General features: G+C 49.7%; 2 protein-coding genes across 2 annotated transcripts; one reads left to right on the top strand and one right to left on the bottom strand.

Annotated features, from left to right (window-relative positions):
* The first annotated feature begins 750 nt into the window (after window positions 1-750).
* LOC122158685 (calmodulin, striated muscle) lies at window positions 751-1,592 on the top strand. Its single transcript, XM_042815561.1, has 2 exons — window positions 751-1,242; window positions 1,424-1,592. The coding sequence occupies exon 1, from the start codon at window positions 773-775 to the stop codon at window positions 1,220-1,222; it is 450 nt and encodes a 149-aa protein (XP_042671495.1). The 5' UTR covers window positions 751-772; the 3' UTR covers window positions 1,223-1,242; window positions 1,424-1,592.
* Window positions 1,593-7,078: 5,486 nt separating this feature from the next.
* Window positions 7,079-16,788, bottom strand: ASB13 (ankyrin repeat and SOCS box containing 13). Its single transcript, XM_042815560.1, has 6 exons — window positions 16,704-16,788; window positions 14,777-14,964; window positions 12,501-12,651; window positions 11,758-11,892; window positions 10,542-10,733; window positions 7,079-9,173 (listed from the first exon to the last, which is right to left on the bottom strand). Exons 1-6 carry the CDS (start codon window positions 16,744-16,746, stop codon window positions 9,046-9,048), a joined length of 837 nt encoding a protein of 278 aa, XP_042671494.1. The 5' UTR covers window positions 16,747-16,788; the 3' UTR covers window positions 7,079-9,045.
* Window positions 16,789-19,075: the final 2,287 nt, after the last annotated feature.

The following is a 19,075-nucleotide window of genomic DNA, read 5'->3' as shown; positions in this document are numbered from 1 at the left end:
GGATGGATGGAGGGATGGAGGGATGGATGGATGGATGGAGGGATGGATGGATGGATGGATGGATGGATGGAGGGATGGAAAAATGGATGAACACAAGGATGGACAGACGGATGGATAGATGGATGGATGGATAGATGGCAATGTGGTTGGGTAAGTGGATGGACGCATGGATGGATGGTTGGGCAGCTGGATGGACGTATGACTAAATGGACAGAGGGATGAATGGGTGGATGGTTGGTTAGCTGACTGGATGGACAGATGAACAAGGACAAGTGGGCAAAGAAGCACATAATCATGTCCTCACATGCTTCTCAACTCCCTGATGTAAAAGACGAGAACAAAATGAAACAGCTTGACACGGTGATTCACCTTCCATCAGCCCAGGATTAACCCCTGACTAACCAGAGCATGAGCTTCATGACAAAACTCACCTATGTACGGCCGCGTCAGCTCCCTGGGGCCACGCAGCCGTGCTCGGGGAGCCCAGACAAGGTGTCATGGCTGACTCAGGTTCCCATCAGCAAGGAGCACAAGGAGTGCATCACAGCTGGGTTCTGCCTGGACCTGCACGAGCAAGGAGCAGGAAACCTCCTGCATGCCCCAGCTCCTCCTGCTCCTCCTCCGGGAAAGGGAGGACAGAAGGGAGGAGGCCCCAGGAGAAGGAGGAGGCTCCAGGAGTGGGAGAACAGGAAGGAGGAGGCCCCATCCACACCTCCCCGCCAGCGCTGCGTGCTGGGGCAAAGCCGTGTGCGAGCAGAGAGCGCGGGACGCCATGGCCGAGCGGCTGTCGGAGGAGCAGATCGCCGAATTCAAGGAGGCTTTTTCCCTTTTCGATCGCGACGGCGACGGCTGCATCACCACAAAGGAGCTGGGCACCGTCATGCGCTCACTGGGGCAGAACCCCACCGAGGCGGAGCTGCAGGACATGGTGGGAGAGGTGGACGCGGACGGCAGCGGCACCATTGATTTCCCCGAGTTCCTCTCGCTGATGGCGAGGAAGATGAGGGACTCGGACAGCGAGGAGGAGATCCGCGAAGCTTTCCGCGTCTTCGACAAGGACGGCAACGGTTACATCAGCGCGGCGGAGCTGCGGCACGTCATGACCAACCTGGGAGAGAAGCTGACGGACGAGGAGGTGGACGAGATGATCAAGGAGGCAGATTGCAACAACGACGGGCAGGTCAACTACGAGGAGTTTGTGAGGATGATGACGGAGAAGTGAGCTTCGTCCCCAGCCCGCAGGTAACTCGTGCCCGGCCCCACGTGCTCTGAAAGCCATGGAATCAATTGCAGCGGCACCACAAATGTCTCATTCCCCACCCCTGACCACCTCCTGCGTTGCTGCTGATGGTTGGCGGTTGGAAAAATCAATGTTTAAGGTGCTTTTTAAAAATTTTTCCTTCTTTTTTTTTTTTTTTCATAGGGAAAACAGAGACCATGGCTGCCCCCAGCCCCTCCATCCCCTACTGCCTTCTCTCTGCCATCCTGGGCTGAAAAATGATCTTTTATCCCAACTGGAGCATCGCCAACCTACGTCTGTGTTGGATGCAGGAGAGGGCTTGGGTCACGACAGCTTGGCATGATGATAGACACTGGGGGGGGGGACCCTCCTGCTTCCACCCTCAAGATGTACCTCTTGTGTTCCCAGAGGTGACAGTGGTCATTGTGCATCCACGAGAAACATGCCGAGTCCAATAAAATGTCTCCCCTTGTCTACCAGTGCTTCCTTCTGCTTCGCTTTGAAACCACTGCTAAGAAACACCCTCAAAAAAGACACTGCCCTGATGAGGTGACAGGGATGGGGATGGGAACAGAATCGCCCCCATCCCTCTTCTCTCTGTTTTTTCACCCCGAAAGATGGAAAAATGCTCCCAGGGCTGCTCAGCACTCAGTTCCTGGGTTGTGGCCATCCCCATCCCATAATCCCATCCCTTTTGGAATCTGTTGGCTGAACCCATGTTCTGGCTTCTCCCAAAGGAAGGGCATTGAGGGCTCTTTTATCTCCCTCCCCATCCCAAGAGGAGGGTTGGTAGACCCCTGTTTCAAACAAGGCAGGACAGAATTATCTTAATCCACCCCACGATGCTGCCTTGACTCAGTTTCCCCACAAAGCAGGTGAAACTCCACTGCAGCAACTCTCCCGCCCTTGGGCTGGGAGGATTTCCTTTCTCTGTATGTAGGATTTGGAAAGAGAATTAATTGCAGCAGGTCTTATCAATGCTCCACCGCTACCAAGCAAGCAGAGCAGTGGTGAGAGCACGATGAAATCATTCCGAATGGGAAACAGCAGTTTTGGGTATGCACAACCAAACAGAAGGATCTCAACTTTTTTTTGGCAACCCCAAATGTTTTCCCAGCGTTGGGAAAAGCAGACAGGAACCTGCATGCTGGGAGGGCTATGTCAGCGCTGAGCGCACCCACGCTCACTCCACCCCAACCCAGCAGCACCAACGCTGATGCTTTCACCACAAGCTCCCCTCTTGCTCACACACACAAGAAACAGAAAACATGAAAAGAGGCAAAATCAACCCCCCCCAAAAAAAAAGAAACCAATCCAACACCATCGAGATAAGCCAAGGGGTCACAGCAGGCTGTGGTATCCAAAGTGCCTAAAATTAGACCTTCCTGAAAAATGTGGTTATTTATGAATGCTTCAGAGACAAAACTGTGCGCTGTATTTTTAGGGCTGACCTTTTCTCCTTCTATTCTGGGGTTGTTTAATTACCAGCGAGTTTTCGCACTGATCATCCTGAGCTGTTTTTCTTAATGATAGCCTTTAAAGGGAGGATGGACCACAGCCAGGAACGTTGGCCCTGCATTCTCATCATCAATTTTCATCCCGTGGAAAATGCCCGTTTTCCCCATTTTTCCTCTAATTTGAACTCATGGAAGCATGGTGAGGTTTTTCCATTGCCAACACTAAGGATCATTCAAGGGCAGCGAAGTGGGACTTGGGGGGTCAGTAGGAATGGCTGTTGGGAGATCTAGGATCCTTTGGGAGAGGATCTGGTAAACCCTTTAACATGGAACCTGGATGGGGATCACTTAGGGTAGGACGTTGGAATCACGTGGTGTGGTTGCTTGGTGGGGGATCATCTAGGATGGGAGCTGGGGGATCCCTTGGGATAAGACCTGGGGGATGATCTAAGAGGGGATTTGAGATCCAATGGGATGTGACAGGAGGAAGCCTGGCTGATTACGTGGAGTGGTACAGCTGGGATGGGTATCCTCCAGGACGGGGCTTATGGGATTGCTTAAGATAGGATCTGGGGGTTCATATGGGGTGGCAAATGGGGAATGACATGCGATGGAGCTTGAGGGATCAGCTGGGTAAGACCCAGGGGTTCATCTCGGATGGGCCACCTACAATGGAGGACCCCATGGAATAGGACCCACCCCATGGAATAGGACCCAGAGGATCCCTTGGAATAGGACCTGGGCAACTGAGGGATCTCATTCCTGCCCTGATGTGAGCTGAGGGTCACCTCTCCCCCAAAAATCCCATAGGGACTCCCTGCAGTGGTGAGAGGCTGACAGCCCAACACCCCTCTTCACTGTGTCCCCATTTTCCTGCATCCTGTGGCACTGGACAATTTATCTCTAAAATGGGGGGACTGTTTTTTTTTTTCTCTTTAAAACGATGGGATATAAGCAACCCCAAAACCTCCCAGCATCTTCAACCAAGGGAGCGGGAGTTGGGAGGTGCTTCAGCTCTGGTGCTGCTGTATCAGACCCAAACTCCCCCCAGATATTCATTCTATCAAAAGAGGCATTTAGATAACATTTCAACCACGGGGTTGTAAAAACACAACAAGTAAATGGTGAGGAACAACCCTGCAGCTCCATCTCCAGTGCAGAAGGAATGGGGAACTGTGCTGAGCACTTCCAAAGGATGTGAAAAAAGGAGGATGTGAAAGAATGAGGCTGCAGAAAAGGAACGTTGTAGAAAATGGGAGTGCTAACAAGTGGGGAAAAGTCCTTTTGTGCAGCTCCAAGCTGGCAGGGAGAGGGGTGCCCACAGGAACTGGGTTGAGTTCATAGAATAGAATCACAGAAACACCAAGGCTGGAAAAGACCTCCTAGATTACCCAGTCCAACCATCTACCTACCACCAATATTTGCCCACTAAACCACATCCCTGATGATCTCTAAGGTCCCTTCCAACCTAAGCCAAGTGTTATCCTTATGGGACCTGAAGATGGGACAAGTTGGATCAGGAAAGAGAATGTGGGACCTGAAGAGGGGACAAGAAGTTTCACCACTTCAAGGGTGAATGTCGCCCGTGTTAGGCACCAAGGGAATACGCTGGGATTTGGCTTTATCAGCCAAAAAAAAAAGTAGCTCTGTGCAAGAAATCCTGCAAGAGTTAATGGAGTTGGGGAAGTGGCCACTACTGGTGCTGCTCCAGGCTCCATCCCTGCACCATTGGGGCATTTAATGGGAAATAAATCATGCTGTGAGCTCAACCACCACCACTTCATGCTGGGAGGCCTCCAGAACAGGGGGAGATTTGGGGCTTTTTCCATCTTTTCTTCCCATGGCATCAGGAGGGCCCATCTATCCTCTCCTTGCCCATTACACAAGGGCCATCCAGGCTTGCACAGCTTTCACTCATTTCCCTTTTTTCTCCTCCAAACACTTGTGTAAAGCCTTTGACACGGTCCTGTACCACATCCTTATTTCCGAACGGGAGAGATTTGGTTTTGAAGGGCGGATAAAGAGCTGGTTGGATGGTCGTAGCCAAAGGGCTGTGGTCAATGTCTCCGTGTCCAGGTGGAGCTGGTGACGAGTGGTGTCCCCCAGGGGTCCATCTTGGGATCTGTGCTCATCTTTATCAGTGACACAGACGGTGGGATCGTGTGCACCCTCCTTCCAACCCCAGCTATTCTATGACTCAACATTACCATCACTACATCGTTAAAAGGCATTTTAATGGCTGTGCAGGAAACCTCAGCTTATGCCTATGGACAGGCGCCATCTTCTTGCAGGCAGCTGCAAAATCACTTTTTCCCTTTACACGACAGAGGTAGGCGATGAATTGGGTGTGAGAAAGCTCAGGTAAATGCTGGAGATCTTCAGTATTCTGTCATGTTTATTTTTTTTTTTAATGAAGAGGTAGAAGGCGTATTTCATGCCCGTGCTTGCTTAGAGCATGGTGCAATGCACATCCAAAGGACACTGAAGGGCTTTGTTTGCTGCTGCTGAGATTTGGGCTTTGAATGCGTGAAGCGCCCTGAAGACATTAAATAAAAAATGAAGAAACTGTGTTTGTGCTCTTCCACTCCCCACCCACGGACTCTATGATCTACAAGAGTAACATTCAACTATTCTGTGATTCTATGACTCTATGATTCTTTAAGCTGAGAATCTACAACGTTTTCCCTGCAACTCTGAGCACAATTCCTTCATTCATGCAGGGGGAGGAAGAAGAATCCCCCCCACTTCTTCCAGGCAAAGCAATGGTTGTGTGCAGTACAAGGAGTTAATTCTTTGGAGCCATAAGGTTTTCTTCCAAGGCACCAGCTTGAGTCACACCTTGTTTTTTCTGGATTAACTTCATAAAGTTGGTGGGAAGCTGCTACGATCGAGTTCCCCGCTGGAGAGCAAGCAGCAAGCATCAGGAACAGCAGTGTGCTGTTTGCACCTGGACTCCTCCAAATACTGGGCGGAAGCAGGGCTATTTTGGAGCACTGGAAGCGTAACAGAGGTAGAAGGCAGGAAGGAGAAACCCGCAGGAGAGAGGAAGAGGATTGAAATGGTAAACTGGAGGTGCAGTTTGGGGCTTGGGTTCTTCCTTGGCTCTGGGAGCCCAGGAAGGGCATGGCTGAAAGCAGCACAGACCTGGAGTGTTTGGGTTTGTTTGCGTTGGGTTCAAGCCTTGATTTGACATTCAGATTAAAGAGTGAAAGAACTCAAATTACAGCCAGAACTGACATAAAAATAAAAGCAAAGGGTGTAGCCCCAGCAGAGCCAGCTGAGGAGTTGCACAGAACTGAGATTCAGACCACCTCCTTCCTTTTCAGCACTCCCCAAACTCTTTGCCAACCCATAGGTACCGAAAGCAGCACTGGCCAGTCCCTATAAACTCAGTGTGAATTGAGGTTTGGGGACAGTCCAAGTTTTCCAGCCCCTGTTGGTCCTGCCAGTTGGGAAGAGCAAGAGAAGAGCAGATGTGGCACGGAGGGACATGTGGCACGGAGGGGATGGGTTGATGGTTGGACTTGATTATCTTAGCTGTCTTCTCCAACCTTAATGATTCTAAGTCACACAGATGAGATGCATACAGCTTGCAGCACATAAGGCCACCTTGGGCCCTTCTTTCTTAGACATGTAAGAGAAACAGTGCAAAAATAACCAGAGGAGCCCATCCAAGCCCCTTACACTGATGCTGCCAAAGAGGGTTAAAAGCATCATCACAGCTCCCAGAGCAGCTGGCAATTCATTACCTGCAGTGTGATGCTACATGAGACAGCAGGACAACTTGATGGGACAGTGTGCCACATCTATGCTCTCCATGAAGTCTTGTGGGTGATTCCAAGTCGTCCACATGTGTCTCACATCAAGCAGAGCTGTGCAGCAATGCTCTGGGGATGGATCAGCAAAAGCAGAGCACTGAGGATGGCAATTTGTAGGTCAGAACAGACTGCAATATAAACATTACCCCTCTCATCTAGCTTAGATGCCCACTTTAGGGCAACACTACCTTCAAAGCTTCTGATTTTCATTTTAATTTGGGGTTGCTGCAGAGATTTCCAGCTGTCTAGGAAATCTATACCTGCAGCCAGGGTGACTCTGTTACTCCTGCAGGAAATGCCCCCAAAAATTGCAGTCCAACATATTAACAGAAGCCAAAACTTTGCATTGGTTTAACCTTGCATTTACTTTGTCTTTGAGCTGTAAAATGCAATGGCTCAGAAGATGTCTCACAGCCAGCTGAGAAATCCCTGCAGGATTTAAGGAACTGAAGGCTGGATAGGATGGATAAAAGATTAAGAGCATCACCGTGGTCTCAGGTCTGCATCCATCATCAGGGTCTCTTAAAACCAAACTTCACAAACTTACTGTGGAGGAAAAAAAATGAAGATGACAGAAAAAGGAACTGGTCATTTTATTCTTGGCTGTTCCAGGAGCCTTTTGTACACTGGAAGCTTGGATTTTACCATCTCACCACTTCACCAGCTTAAGCTACGTTAAAAAAGCAGTGAGGGATTTGAGTTGGAATCAAGAGGAAGGGTTTTCATCCCAGAATACTGAAAGGTGGGTGCTTTCCTAATACAGATTTACCTGTAAGGACAAGCATTTGAGGCAGAGGAAGCTTGTGTTGAAAGATATAATACAAAACCTTTATCTTAACAACCACAGGGGTGAACTCCGCTCCAGAGCTTCCCTGAGCTTCTTGGCAACTTCACATTTCTTCTGTGGCAAACATAAAACTCTGGATAGAATAATAAACAGATAATCCCATAAAAAGCACAGTCTCAGAAGGTTTCCTGTCCCAGTTCTGCACGGTATCACATTGCAAAAAAAAAGAAGAAAAAAAAAAAAAAGCAACAAATGGGTGTGTGGGGATGGGCATAACCAAAAAAAAATCTAAAAAATAATAATTTGCTGGTCATCATTAAAGTGCATTCAGTTCCATTTCAGCTCTTGAACTCTGTGCTTGTGCTATTTTGCCCTGTCATGGTAGCTGCAGACAGAAGGCAAGCTACCATTCATCCTGCACAGCATGAAGGATGTTGAGAGCCCTGAGTTCTCTTGATCCCACGTCAGTCAGAGGATTTCTTGACCTTTACTGTTATTTAGAAGAGGAATTTGCTCTCATCACAGCGCTAAGGACCTGCTGCCAGAGAGCTCCATCCCTTTCACCCTGTGGTATGGAACGTCTCATCTGGAAGGAAGATGACAATTTTGGCTCTGCTCATATAAATGTCACCCTGGAGGTTTAAATCATCCAAGTACAAAGCTGCAAAGCACCTGCTGGAGCCAAGAGACTCGAGCACAACACTCAGCAGCACAGCACTCCTGCTGCCAACCTCCATGAGGTTCCAGAACCAAGAGACAAACTCAGAAGGGAAAAAAATCCCAAATCCCAGGGCAGGGCCCTACTATTGCCTCTCACATGTGGGTCAATGCCACAGGGATTAGGTGTACCACTGCTTAAGGGATGTGCCCTTGCCATACAGAGCTCTGTACTTTGGGCAACACTGGGCAACACATCTGCCTCTTATTGCACTTCAAAGCAACAAATAGGTCGCAGTGGCTCAGTGAAAGTGGAAAATATTCTTTGGGACCAGCTGTCTGGAAGAAAGCTCTTCCTGGGACATGCAGACAGACCTGTCTCCTGCTTGGGCTTCAAGGGGAGACATAAAGACATCCTATAGGAACATGACAGTGCAAGCTGGCTCACCTTCAGCAAGGACTGGGGACTTCATTTGCCTCCAGCTGGAGCACACAGGTCACTCAGGACTTGTTACTTGGCACTGACAGTTATCACTCCAGTTAACAGAAAGGTGGGCTCCAGTGTTCCCAATTCAGAGACACGCACATCCATAAGCAGACTATCACCTCCAAATCCCTTTGCAGGCAGTGGGAACAGGTGTCCCAAAGAAGCTGTGTATCATCCAAACACAGGCATCTAAAACAGGAGGGATGAATCATGCTCTGGAAGTATCTATTTCTCTCCACTGCCTGCAAAGGGAGTCTGGCTGGATCGTACAGAGATGTGTTTAGGTTGGAGACAGCTAAAATTAGGCAAGATAAATCCCATGCACAGAGCAAGCACTACAGCCTGAAATGCAGCGACAGTCAAACAGAACACCCTGGGAGAGGCTGCAGCTCCAGAGCAGCACTACACCTTGCCTAAGGTTGTCTGTGCTCAAACAATTCCTCACAGAGAAGAGGAAGGGATGGGAAACGCTGCCTCATAAATACTATTTACACCAGTTTGCTTAAATTAAAACTCATTTCTTGTGGGGAGGTAGAAGAGAAAGAGATGGATACTTCATGTTGTGCAGTCAGTGTCCTTCCCAGCCACCTTGGTGCCTGTCAGTTGTAGGACAGGTACTGGATTAACCTCTGAGGGATGTTGAGTTTGGCAATCTTCTCCAGCGCTCGCTGCCCAGCAGCCCTCCTCACCGTTACTCTGCAGAGCTGTGACAGACTCAGAGGTGTTTCTAAACGGAGAAAAGAGGACACAAAGTTAATGCTGCAGCTCAGCAGATGGCTGAGTGTCCATCTGTGCATGCACTGAATCATCTGCTGTGGTCCACAGGTGCCATGCAAGACTCAGATTGCCCTCAGATTGCAGTGAGCCTCAGCAATGGCACACGTAGGAATAAAACCTACTTCCAGCACTGCTTTACTGCTTTGCTTCTCCACCTGAGGGCTACATCGACTGTCTGCTCTGCTCAGAGCTCCAATAAAGTGTTTGATCCCCTCCCAGACAGCCCCAATCTGCAGCCTCCACCCCAGACGTCGATGCCTGCATGCACGTGCATGGTTATGATCAGGCACTTTGCTCTGGATGGAGCTAAGCAGCTGCTGTCCCTACAATCACATCCTCAATAACCAGCAGCATCCAAGATCACCATCTGTCCTGAATTTAATGATGCAAGCTGCAAAAAAATAATACTATTAGAGTTGTCACAGTACTGTTACAACAATATGTGTTAAAAAGCAGCTAGACAGGCAGTTCTGCCAGCTGAGTTGTCAGGGCAGTAAACTCTAACAAGGTATAACAATTATTTATGGCACTGTAGAGCTCAGCCTCTTTACCCAGATCAGCTGCAGCCAGAACAGCACGCTTTGCTGCAACCCGAGAGCAATTCAGAGAGACTCCTATAAGAGAATCATCAGTCTTAAGGTGCTCACTACAAAAAGGATTGCATCCACAGCCTCTCTGGGCAGCCTGCTCCAAAGCTCCTCACCACTCTCTGTAAAGAACTTGCCCCTGATATCCAACCTAAATCTTCCCTCCTTCAACTTCAAACCATTTCCTCTTGTCCTGTTGTTATCTCATAGTTGACTCCTCTCCTGTTTGTAGGCTCCCTTTAGGTACTGAAGGCTGCAGTGAGGTCACCCCACAGCCTCCTCTTCTCCATGCTCAACAAGCCCAGCCTGTCTTTGCAGGATGTGCTGCAGCCCTCTGCTCATCTCTGTGGCTCCTCTGGCCCCTCTCCAACAGCTCCCTGTCTTTCTTGCACTGGAGGCCCCACACCTGGACGCAGTGCTGCAGATGGGGCCTCAGGAGGGCAGAGCAGAGAGGGACAATGCCCTCCTGTCCCTGCTGCCACCCCTCTGCTGATGGAGCCCTGGATCCCATTTGCTTTCTGAGCTGTAAGAGCACACTGCTGGCTCACATTCAGTTTTCCACCCACCAGGACCCCCAGGTCCTCCCCTGCAGGGCTGCTCTCAAGGACTGCTCCTCCCAGTCCGTAGGGATGCCTGGGATTCCTCCAGCCCAAGTGCAAAACCTTGTACTTTTAGTGCAATAGCACTGGCAGCCACTGAATTCCCAGGGCAAGGGATCACATTTCACTCACTTTCATAGTACTCAAAGCATTTTGCTGTGGGACTGCTTCTCAGGGTGTAATCTGATGGCTTCTTTCCTCTGTTGTCTCTTGCGTAGATATTTCCTCCAAACTCAATCAGCATCTCCACCAGATCCACGTTCTTCACTTTTGCTGCATGGTGGAGGGCTGTCTCGTGGAGTTTAGCAGCATTCACATTCGCCCCTGAGACCAGAAAGGAAAACAAACCTGTTTATGAAAGCCTCATTTGACCCAAATGTTAAGGAGTGGTTTTAAGTAGGGAACAAAATCCTATTAACACAAGTATGAGTGGCTAGAAAGAGATCCAAACCAAACACTACAAACAGGAAACCATACTGCTGAACAAGTTCTCAGTGCTGCCAGTGCATGAGTTTTCTTCTCTGGCTTCGTTTTCTTTGTAGAGAAAGGATTTTAGTCAATGTTACTGAGTAAATAAACTGCTAAGTGTGAAGTTCAAAAGTGCTTCCTGAACCTATGCTGCCTGAAGCCATTCCCAGTCACCCCAGTGGAGTGCTCACACACAAACAGTGATGTCCTTGTTAAGCACTGGATGTAGAAGCTTGCCATCAGACACTACTGCAGGATCAAGTCTTTTCTGGGGAATCAGTCAGTCCAATCTGAAGGTGGGTGCCCAAAACAAGGAGCTGGAGGGATAGAAAACAGATTGGCTTAGCTACAGAAGTTCTAGACAACTAACACTGAAAAAGCCAAATCCTCCCTGGGTCAAATCACTTCATGGTAAGCACGGGCAAATACAAGAAGCCCAGTTCCAAGTGAGCAGCATGAAAATGAAATCTGGAGTTGTGTAATGCTGACTTGAAATCCAGCAAACTCACCTAGGTATAACACTAAGCAGATCTCCCAGAGGCATGAGGTGACCTCATCTCTGCTTTCTTGCACAACATCAAACCCTGACATCTCTCTCTAAGATTTATGCAAGGCCATACGACTGTGTCAACAAAACTGAAAGTGTGTATTCTAGCTGCTATCACTGAAATGTTGTTCCAGGGGGCTACAGGGGTGCTGATTTTCATTGAAAAAAGGAGAATGGAATGAAGCTTTGCCCGACTGAATGCCAAACTTTCCTCCTTTACCATCTTTGCCATGCTGGGAATGAATAAGCTCTTGGGCAAGAGCGTCATAGTGGGGCACCAAAAGGGAAATGCTGCACACAGTCAGCCCAAAACAAAGCCCACAGCTGCCCTACCTGCCTTAAGCAGCAACTTCACACAGTCCAGATGCTCCCGGGCACAGGCCACGTGTAGGGGTGTCCCAAAATGGCAGTCGTGAGCCTCCAAGTTGGCACCGACGTCTATGAGGAGTTGCACACAATCTGAGCTGCCTTTAGAAATAGAAGATCTGAGTCAAAAGGAAGAATCCAGCTCAAATGGATGAGATCAGCTTGAGGCAGGAGCAGCTTGTTTAATATTTGAGGCGATGGGTGCAAAATAGAAACACTTGTGAGCCAGATGCTATACCATAGGACAGAGGCTGAGAAAAAGGGCACAAGAAACAGCTACATCTGCACAGCATTAAGCTAGAGCTAATGATCAAACCAACGTGATTCCGAGGGCTGGCACTAAGCAGCCTGTGGTTTGCAGAATTGGTTGCATGGCTGAATTAGCCCAGGGTGGATGAGATCACCTTCGAGACCACAACAGCCTTCATTTTTCCATGTGACTTAAGGCACTCAGCAGCACAGTCTTAGGAAAAAGGCTCAACAGGAGAAAATGAAGCAGGAGCTGACAATTTACAATGGCTGCTGCAGTTTTCCTCTCTTGAGAAGATGGTGTTTTATCTGCCTAAGATCTGATCCCCTGCCCGTCACGTGGGAATAAAGCACCCAACACAAGGGGCTGCTTTATTCCCCCAGCACCACTGTGCTTTGCATTCTGAGTTCATTTTCCAAGCTGCAAATAACTGTGCAAGGATAAAACCATGCCAGCTTACCGTTCATGCAGGCTTCATGAAGAGGGGATGCTGTGTACAGGGGAGGGTTCACTTTGGCACCATGGGACAGCAGCACTTTCACACACTCAATGCTCCCTGAGGCACAGGCATCACAGAGTGGAGTGCTGCCATCAATATTCCTGGCATCCACCTCCAAGGAAGAAGAAATCATAGAATCATAGAATGGCCTGGGTTGAAAAGGACTGCAATCATCATCCAGTTTCAACCCCCCTGCTGTGTGCAGGGTCACCAACCACCAGACCAGGCTGCTCAGAGCCACATCCAGCCTGGCCTTGAATGCTTCCAGGGATGGGGCACCCACAACCTCCCTGGGCAAATGTTACATGCTCACCTTACGTGAGCTGCTGTGGAGGAGCACCCTCTTGACTACATTTTTAATGTTATTACCCCTAGCACTGTCCTGAGCTCAGGAAATAGTTGTTGACACTCCCAGCATCCTGGCTGGTGCTGTTTCTATAGCTCCCAGGGTGTGTTAACGTCACAGAATCATAGAATGGCTTAGGTTGGAAGAGTCATCATATCATAGAATCATCACAGAATGGCCAGGGTTGGAAGGAACCTCAAGGATCATGAATCTCCAACCCCACTGCCACATGCAGGGCCACCAACCTCTCCATTTAATACCAGACCAGGCTGCCCAAGGCCCCATCCAACCTGGCATTGAACACCTCCAGGGATGGACGGGGCATCACAGCCTCTCTGGGCAGCTGTTCCAGCACCTCACCACTCTCTTTGTGAAGAATTTGCCCCTGACATCCAACCTAAATCTCCCCTCCTTCAATTTCAAACCATTTCCCCTTGTCCTGCTGTTATCTACCCTTCCAAAGAGTTGAAGAAGACCATCAAGCTCCAACCTCCTGCCATGCACAGGGTTCCTAGCCAATAGATCAGGCAGCCCAGGGACATCCTGAACACTTCCAGGGATGTAAAAAACAGCTACCACAGTTTAGGATGTTCCCTCTCTCCTAATGCTTCCCTGTTGCTCTCCTGTTGACCATTACCAGTGCTGCAGCTGAGCCAGCACAGCACGATGTACAAGTACTCCTTGTCTGTGCCAGTGCAAAGTCCTGCTTTGTGATGGGCTGAATGTGCAATGAGGAGCACAGCACACACACGTGATCAGTTTCACCAGGTTCACTCTGAGGACAGCCAACCTCAGCGTGTGAGATGTCACAATCCACTGAAGACTGTTTCAGCAGATTCTTTTCTGTGTAATAAAACTAAAGTAAGAAGAGAAGAAACTTAAGCCTAAATCCAATCATGTTCCCCACTCCACTCTTAGCCTTATGATGACAGAATCGTTTGAGTTGGAAGGAACCCTGAAAGGTCACCTAGTCCAACTTCCCTGCAATGAACAGGGACACCTAGAGCTCGATGAGGTGCTCAGAACCCCATCCAGCCTGACCTTCAGCATCTCCAATGACGGGCCATCCACCAGCTCTCTGAACCCTGACTCATCCCAGCTGGCTTTAGGTACTTGAGTCCTCTCAATTAGATTACCCCAGGCTCTGCCAATAGTCAGCATGGAGAGTGGGGGAGAGAACAATCTCCAGGTGGTTGTTTAAATCTCCCACAAGTTCCAATACCCTCTGAAGAGGTGTGCCTCCCTTTGCTGACTATCAGGAAAGCCCAGGATGACTCAGGCTGCCTCTTCACAAAAATCACAGGATGTTTTCATTTGGAAGGGTCCTTTAAGACCAAGTTTCAGCCCCCCTGCTATAGGCAGGGACACCTCCCTCTTAGATCAGGTTGCTCAAAGTCTCTCTTCGACCAGGTTGCTTAAAATTCCACCCAGCCTGGCTTTGAATGCTACCAGGGAGAGAGCATTCACAATTCTTAATATACCAACAAAATGTTCAGAGCCAGATGGAGTGAATCCAGACCCCTGAAATAAAATCAGACATCAAAACAAAGTGGACTTTAAGGCACTGTTTTTCTAGGTTAGGACAAAACCTGGCTCTGAGCAGCCTGATTGAGCTGTAGGTGGCCTTGCTTACTGCAGGAGAGTTGGACTGGATAATCTTTAAGGGTCCTTTCAAACTCAAATGATTCTACAATTCTGTGGACATCATCTTACAACAGTACTTGGGGCTCCTTTTGATCTCAGTGCAAGGTGAGAGCGTAGCTACAGCACGGACCATATAATCACAGAACAGCCCAAGCTGGAAGAGATCTACAAAGATCATCAAGTACAGCAAGTGCCCATCTACAGCATGGTGGCTTGGTTTCCACGTGGATCACAACTGAGCACTCACTTGGGCCCCTGCAGCCAAGAGGAGTTTGACACACTGCGTCTGCCCTCGCAGGCTCGCCTCGTGCAGGGGGGTGATGGAGTCGTAGGTGACGGCGTTGACGCAGGCTCCGTTCTCTATCAGCTGCTGCAGCTGAAGGATTTCTCCCTGCCTGGCTGCTTCGTGAACCGGGGTTCGATCAACCCAGAAGCCTACAGAGGAAAAAAAAGAGAAATGATTTATTATTATTATTATTATTTTTAAATCCACGTGCAGAGGAGATTCTGCGCTGGAGAAAAGCAGCTCTGCTGGAATGGGAAAACAGGCTCGTAGATTCACAAATACAGATTGGCTTGGGTTGGAAAAGACCTTAAAGATTATATAGTTTCACACCCCTAAGAAGAAAGAGATGGGAATTAAAAACTCATTTCTTACTGTATCCCCAATCCAGCATGCAATGCTTTGCACTGGGGGCTCTCCATTGGGCTGCTCATAATGCTGCATTCCCTTCCAGTATTTGCTTGAAGCTTTCCTCCACAAACAAACCCTCCAGCAGGTTTAGATTCACCCCATTGTGTTCACACCTAACCAGCACCAGGAGCAATGTCCTTCCTGGCTCCAGCTAAAATCACTGGAAATGGGATATCAACGATGGGAAAAGCACAGTCCCACCTATTTTCACACTTCCTTCAGTAAGGTAAGCTTGTCCTCTCTACAAAGACACATACCTCAGTGTTCTGCCAAAGCAGGGTTCATAGGAGCAGTCTGGTGCTGCTTGCTTTCAGGTCAATGACAACAACAATTGGCAAATGACACCTTAAAACTACAGCTCCTCCCAAACTACCTTTCTGTAGAACCTGTTTCAAGGCAAGCACTCACAGCTGTGGAATGGGAGAGAAAGGGCAGAGATGAGCAGAAGCCTCAGTTTATACAATTTTGAGGATGATTTCATAGAAATGTTTGAGTGGGAAACGACCCTTAAAGGCCATCCAGTCCAACTGCTCTGCAATGACCTGCAGCTCCATCAAGTGCTCAGAGCCCCATCCACCCTGACCTTGATGGATGGATGGAGCATCCACCTACTTTCTGGGCAACCTGTTCCAGTGCTTTATTACCATTCCTGTAAAATACTTTTTTCCCCCTTATCTCTCATCTAAATCTCTCCCTCTTGGCATATTCAGCCTGTTTCTTGGGGAGATTTAGGAAGACCTTGCACTTGGATTTATTGAACCTCACGAGGTTCTCCTGGGTGCACTTCTTGAGCTGTCTGGGTCTCTCTGGATGCTATCCCATCCCTCAGGCATGTTGACTGCACAACACAGCTTGGTGTCATCTGCAATCTTGCTGAGGGTGCACCTGATGGCACCACTGATGTCCTTGATGAAAATATTAAGGAGCCCCAGTCCCAGCACTGACCCTGTAGGACAACACACATCACTGATCTCCATCTGGACACCACAGCGTTGACCACCACTCTCTAAGCACAACCCCATCACCACCAAAGGGTCCACCCATCAAATCCAAATCTTTCCCACGTGGAGTTAAAGGCTCATAGAATCCTTAGGGTTGGAAGGATCACTAAGATCACCCAATCCAACCATCAACCCATGCCTTCAGTGCCACATCTCCATGATCTTTCACCACCTCCAGGGATGGTGACACCCCCCTCCTCCCCCCCTCATCCCCCCGCCTCCCTGGGCAGCCTGTTCCAACCCCTGACCCCTCTTTCAGAGAATAAACTGCCTTTAATACCCAACCTGTGCCTCCCTGGCACATCTTAAGGCCATCACCTCTCGCCCCACCAGCAGTACAGTATCTCCCATAGGACGGTTAATCAGGGCCCCATCGCTCCCCTCCCTTCCCTGACCCCAAATCCTCCCCAAAACACAAAACAACCGCCCTCTTTCCTCCCCTCCACACAGCCCATCCCTGCTCCCCCGGCCCCACGCACTGATGTCACCCCGCAGCGAGCCGCTGCCCCCGGGGATCGCCATAGCCCCAAAAGCGCCGGGGACGATCCGGTGTTCAGCGGTCCGCCCAGGAACCGCCCCACGCTCCGCCCCGCAACGCACCGGGGGACGCTGGGAGACGTAGTGCGGGGGGAGGAGAAAAGGGGGCACTGGTGTGCATGGGGTGAAGGGTGTGCTGGAATGGGGAGAGGGAGGGTTGGTGTATAGGGGGGGACTGATGTGGGGGGAGAGTTGTTACTGCGAGGACTGGTGTGTGTGGGGTCAGGGAGAGGGGACTGGGGTCAGTGGTGCGGGGTGAGAGGGAGTACTGGGGTCACTGGTGTATAAATGGTAGTGATGTGGGGAGGGGTAAGGGGTACTGATGTGTGGGGAGAAGGGGGTACTGGAGGTACTGGTGTGGGAAAAAGGAGGAGTGGTGTGTGGGGAGAGAGGGGATTGGGATCAGTGGTGTGGGGTGAAAGAGGATTGGGATCAGTGGTGTGGGGTGAGAGGGGGTACTGGAGAGACTGGTCTGTGGAGAGAGTGACTGGGGTCACTGATATGTGGGGAAGGGGGCATTGAAGGGATTGATGTGGGGAGTGAGGGGTCTGGGGTCACTGTTGTGGGGTGAGAGGGGTACTGGACAAACTGGTGTGTGGGGAAAAGGATGCTAAAGGGGCTGGTTTGTGTGGGGAGAGGGGGATTGGGGTAACTGGTGTGTGTGTGGGGAGAGAAGGGGACTGGGAGGACTGGTCTGTGGGGAAGGGGGCACTGAAGGGGTTGATGTGGGAAGAGGAATCTGGGGTCACTGCTGTGTGTGTGGAGTTGGAGGACTGGGGTCACTGGTGTATGGAGAGAAATGTCTGGGAGGATGAGTGTGCAGGGAGGAGGGGGGCTGAAGGAATTGATGTGGGGAGACAAGGACTGGGGTCACCGGTGTGTGGGGAAAGGGGCAGTGGGAGGACTGGTGTGTGTGGGGAGAGGGAACAGCGGAGACTGGTGTGGGGAGAAGGGCAACTGGGGGAACTGGTGGGGAGAGGGAGGTGCTGGGGGAACTGATGTGCGAGGAGAGGGTTTCTAGGTGGACTGGTATATGGGGAGAGGGGATACTGGGGGCACTGGTGCAGGGGAGTAGGGGTACTGGTGTATGGAAGGTACTGTTGTGTAGGGAGAGAGGGGACTGGGATGTGGACAGAGTGGTTTCTAGGGGGACTGGTGTATGGGGAGAGGGGGTACTTGAAGGCACTGGTGTGAGGGGGCTTGTTGGGGGAAGTGGTGTAAGTGGGAGAGGTTACTGGGGGCCCTGTGTGTACTGGTATGTATGAGGCACATGTTTGTATATGTATGTTTGGGGGAGTTCTTGCAGCAAAAAGAAGTTTTGGGGGTGCTGGAGGGGGTAGGAAGAGCACTGGGGTAGAAGTGGGGCAGCTGGGATGTGGTGTATACCACAAACGTGGAGGTTCTGGCATGGAGCGAGCTGCTCTTCGTCACCAGGACCAAAGCAAGTTCCTCATTAATTAAGTAATTGATTGTATTACCTCCTGGAAACAGCACGTCACACATGGAGTGTAGAGCTGGGCTTCTGGCCTCTCTGTTGGCAGATTTAATGGCTTGTATAAAGGTATGAGCTCACTGTTTTTTTTTCTGGTCCTGCGTATGCAATGTTAGAGCCAATGGCTGTTCTGCAAAAGGCACACATAGATTAAAAACAGCAGAAACAAAAGCACAGAAAGGTGATTTGTCACAGATTTCAATAAGAAATCAGTGAGAAGCTGAAAACGAACCCTGAATCCCTTCAGTCCCACTTGATGTACACAGCAGAGTGCAACACCCCCCATCTTGGAAATCTTTATGTAAAGCTTCCTAAATAACTGTGCTCACACAGAGGCAGCAGCAGAACCTGCAGCCACGTACCCAGCTGATGAAACCACTGATAAATTGCTGGTGTTTCAGTGCCACAGGAGGCAAATGCAGTATCAGCTCACATGCTGCAGGCACACAGCTGCAAGCACATCCCTTCCTTCAGTTCAGGAGCAAATTGCTGATCAGTTTCACAGGACAAGCCACAGCAGCCATGCTGCAGGAGGAGCGTGTTGCACTGGGGTCATGCATATAAGCAGCACTGCCCTAAATTCTTGCACACTTTTCTCTGCTTCACTCATCTTGGCAGCCAGGATTAAACCACAGTGTTGTGTAATACACATCTCATACCTTCCCCTCCTGCTCTGTCCCTTAATTACAGCTTTTTGCATTAGAGATGTAGGAAAAAGAACCCAGGCTGTGCTGTTGTCTACTATTCATCTCCATTTTTTTCTTCCCCTGAGAGTGAAGTTCCCCCTCATGTACTCATGGCCAGAAATACAAAGCATTTATT

Source organism: Centrocercus urophasianus, unplaced genomic scaffold, assembly GCF_019232065.1.
Source record: "Centrocercus urophasianus isolate 14NV4802_14NV808 unplaced genomic scaffold, USGS_Curo_1.0 seq_15, whole genome shotgun sequence".
Classification (NCBI taxonomy): Eukaryota; Metazoa; Chordata; class Aves; order Galliformes; family Phasianidae; genus Centrocercus; species Centrocercus urophasianus.
This window is presented reverse-complemented; position numbering and strand designations above follow the sequence as displayed.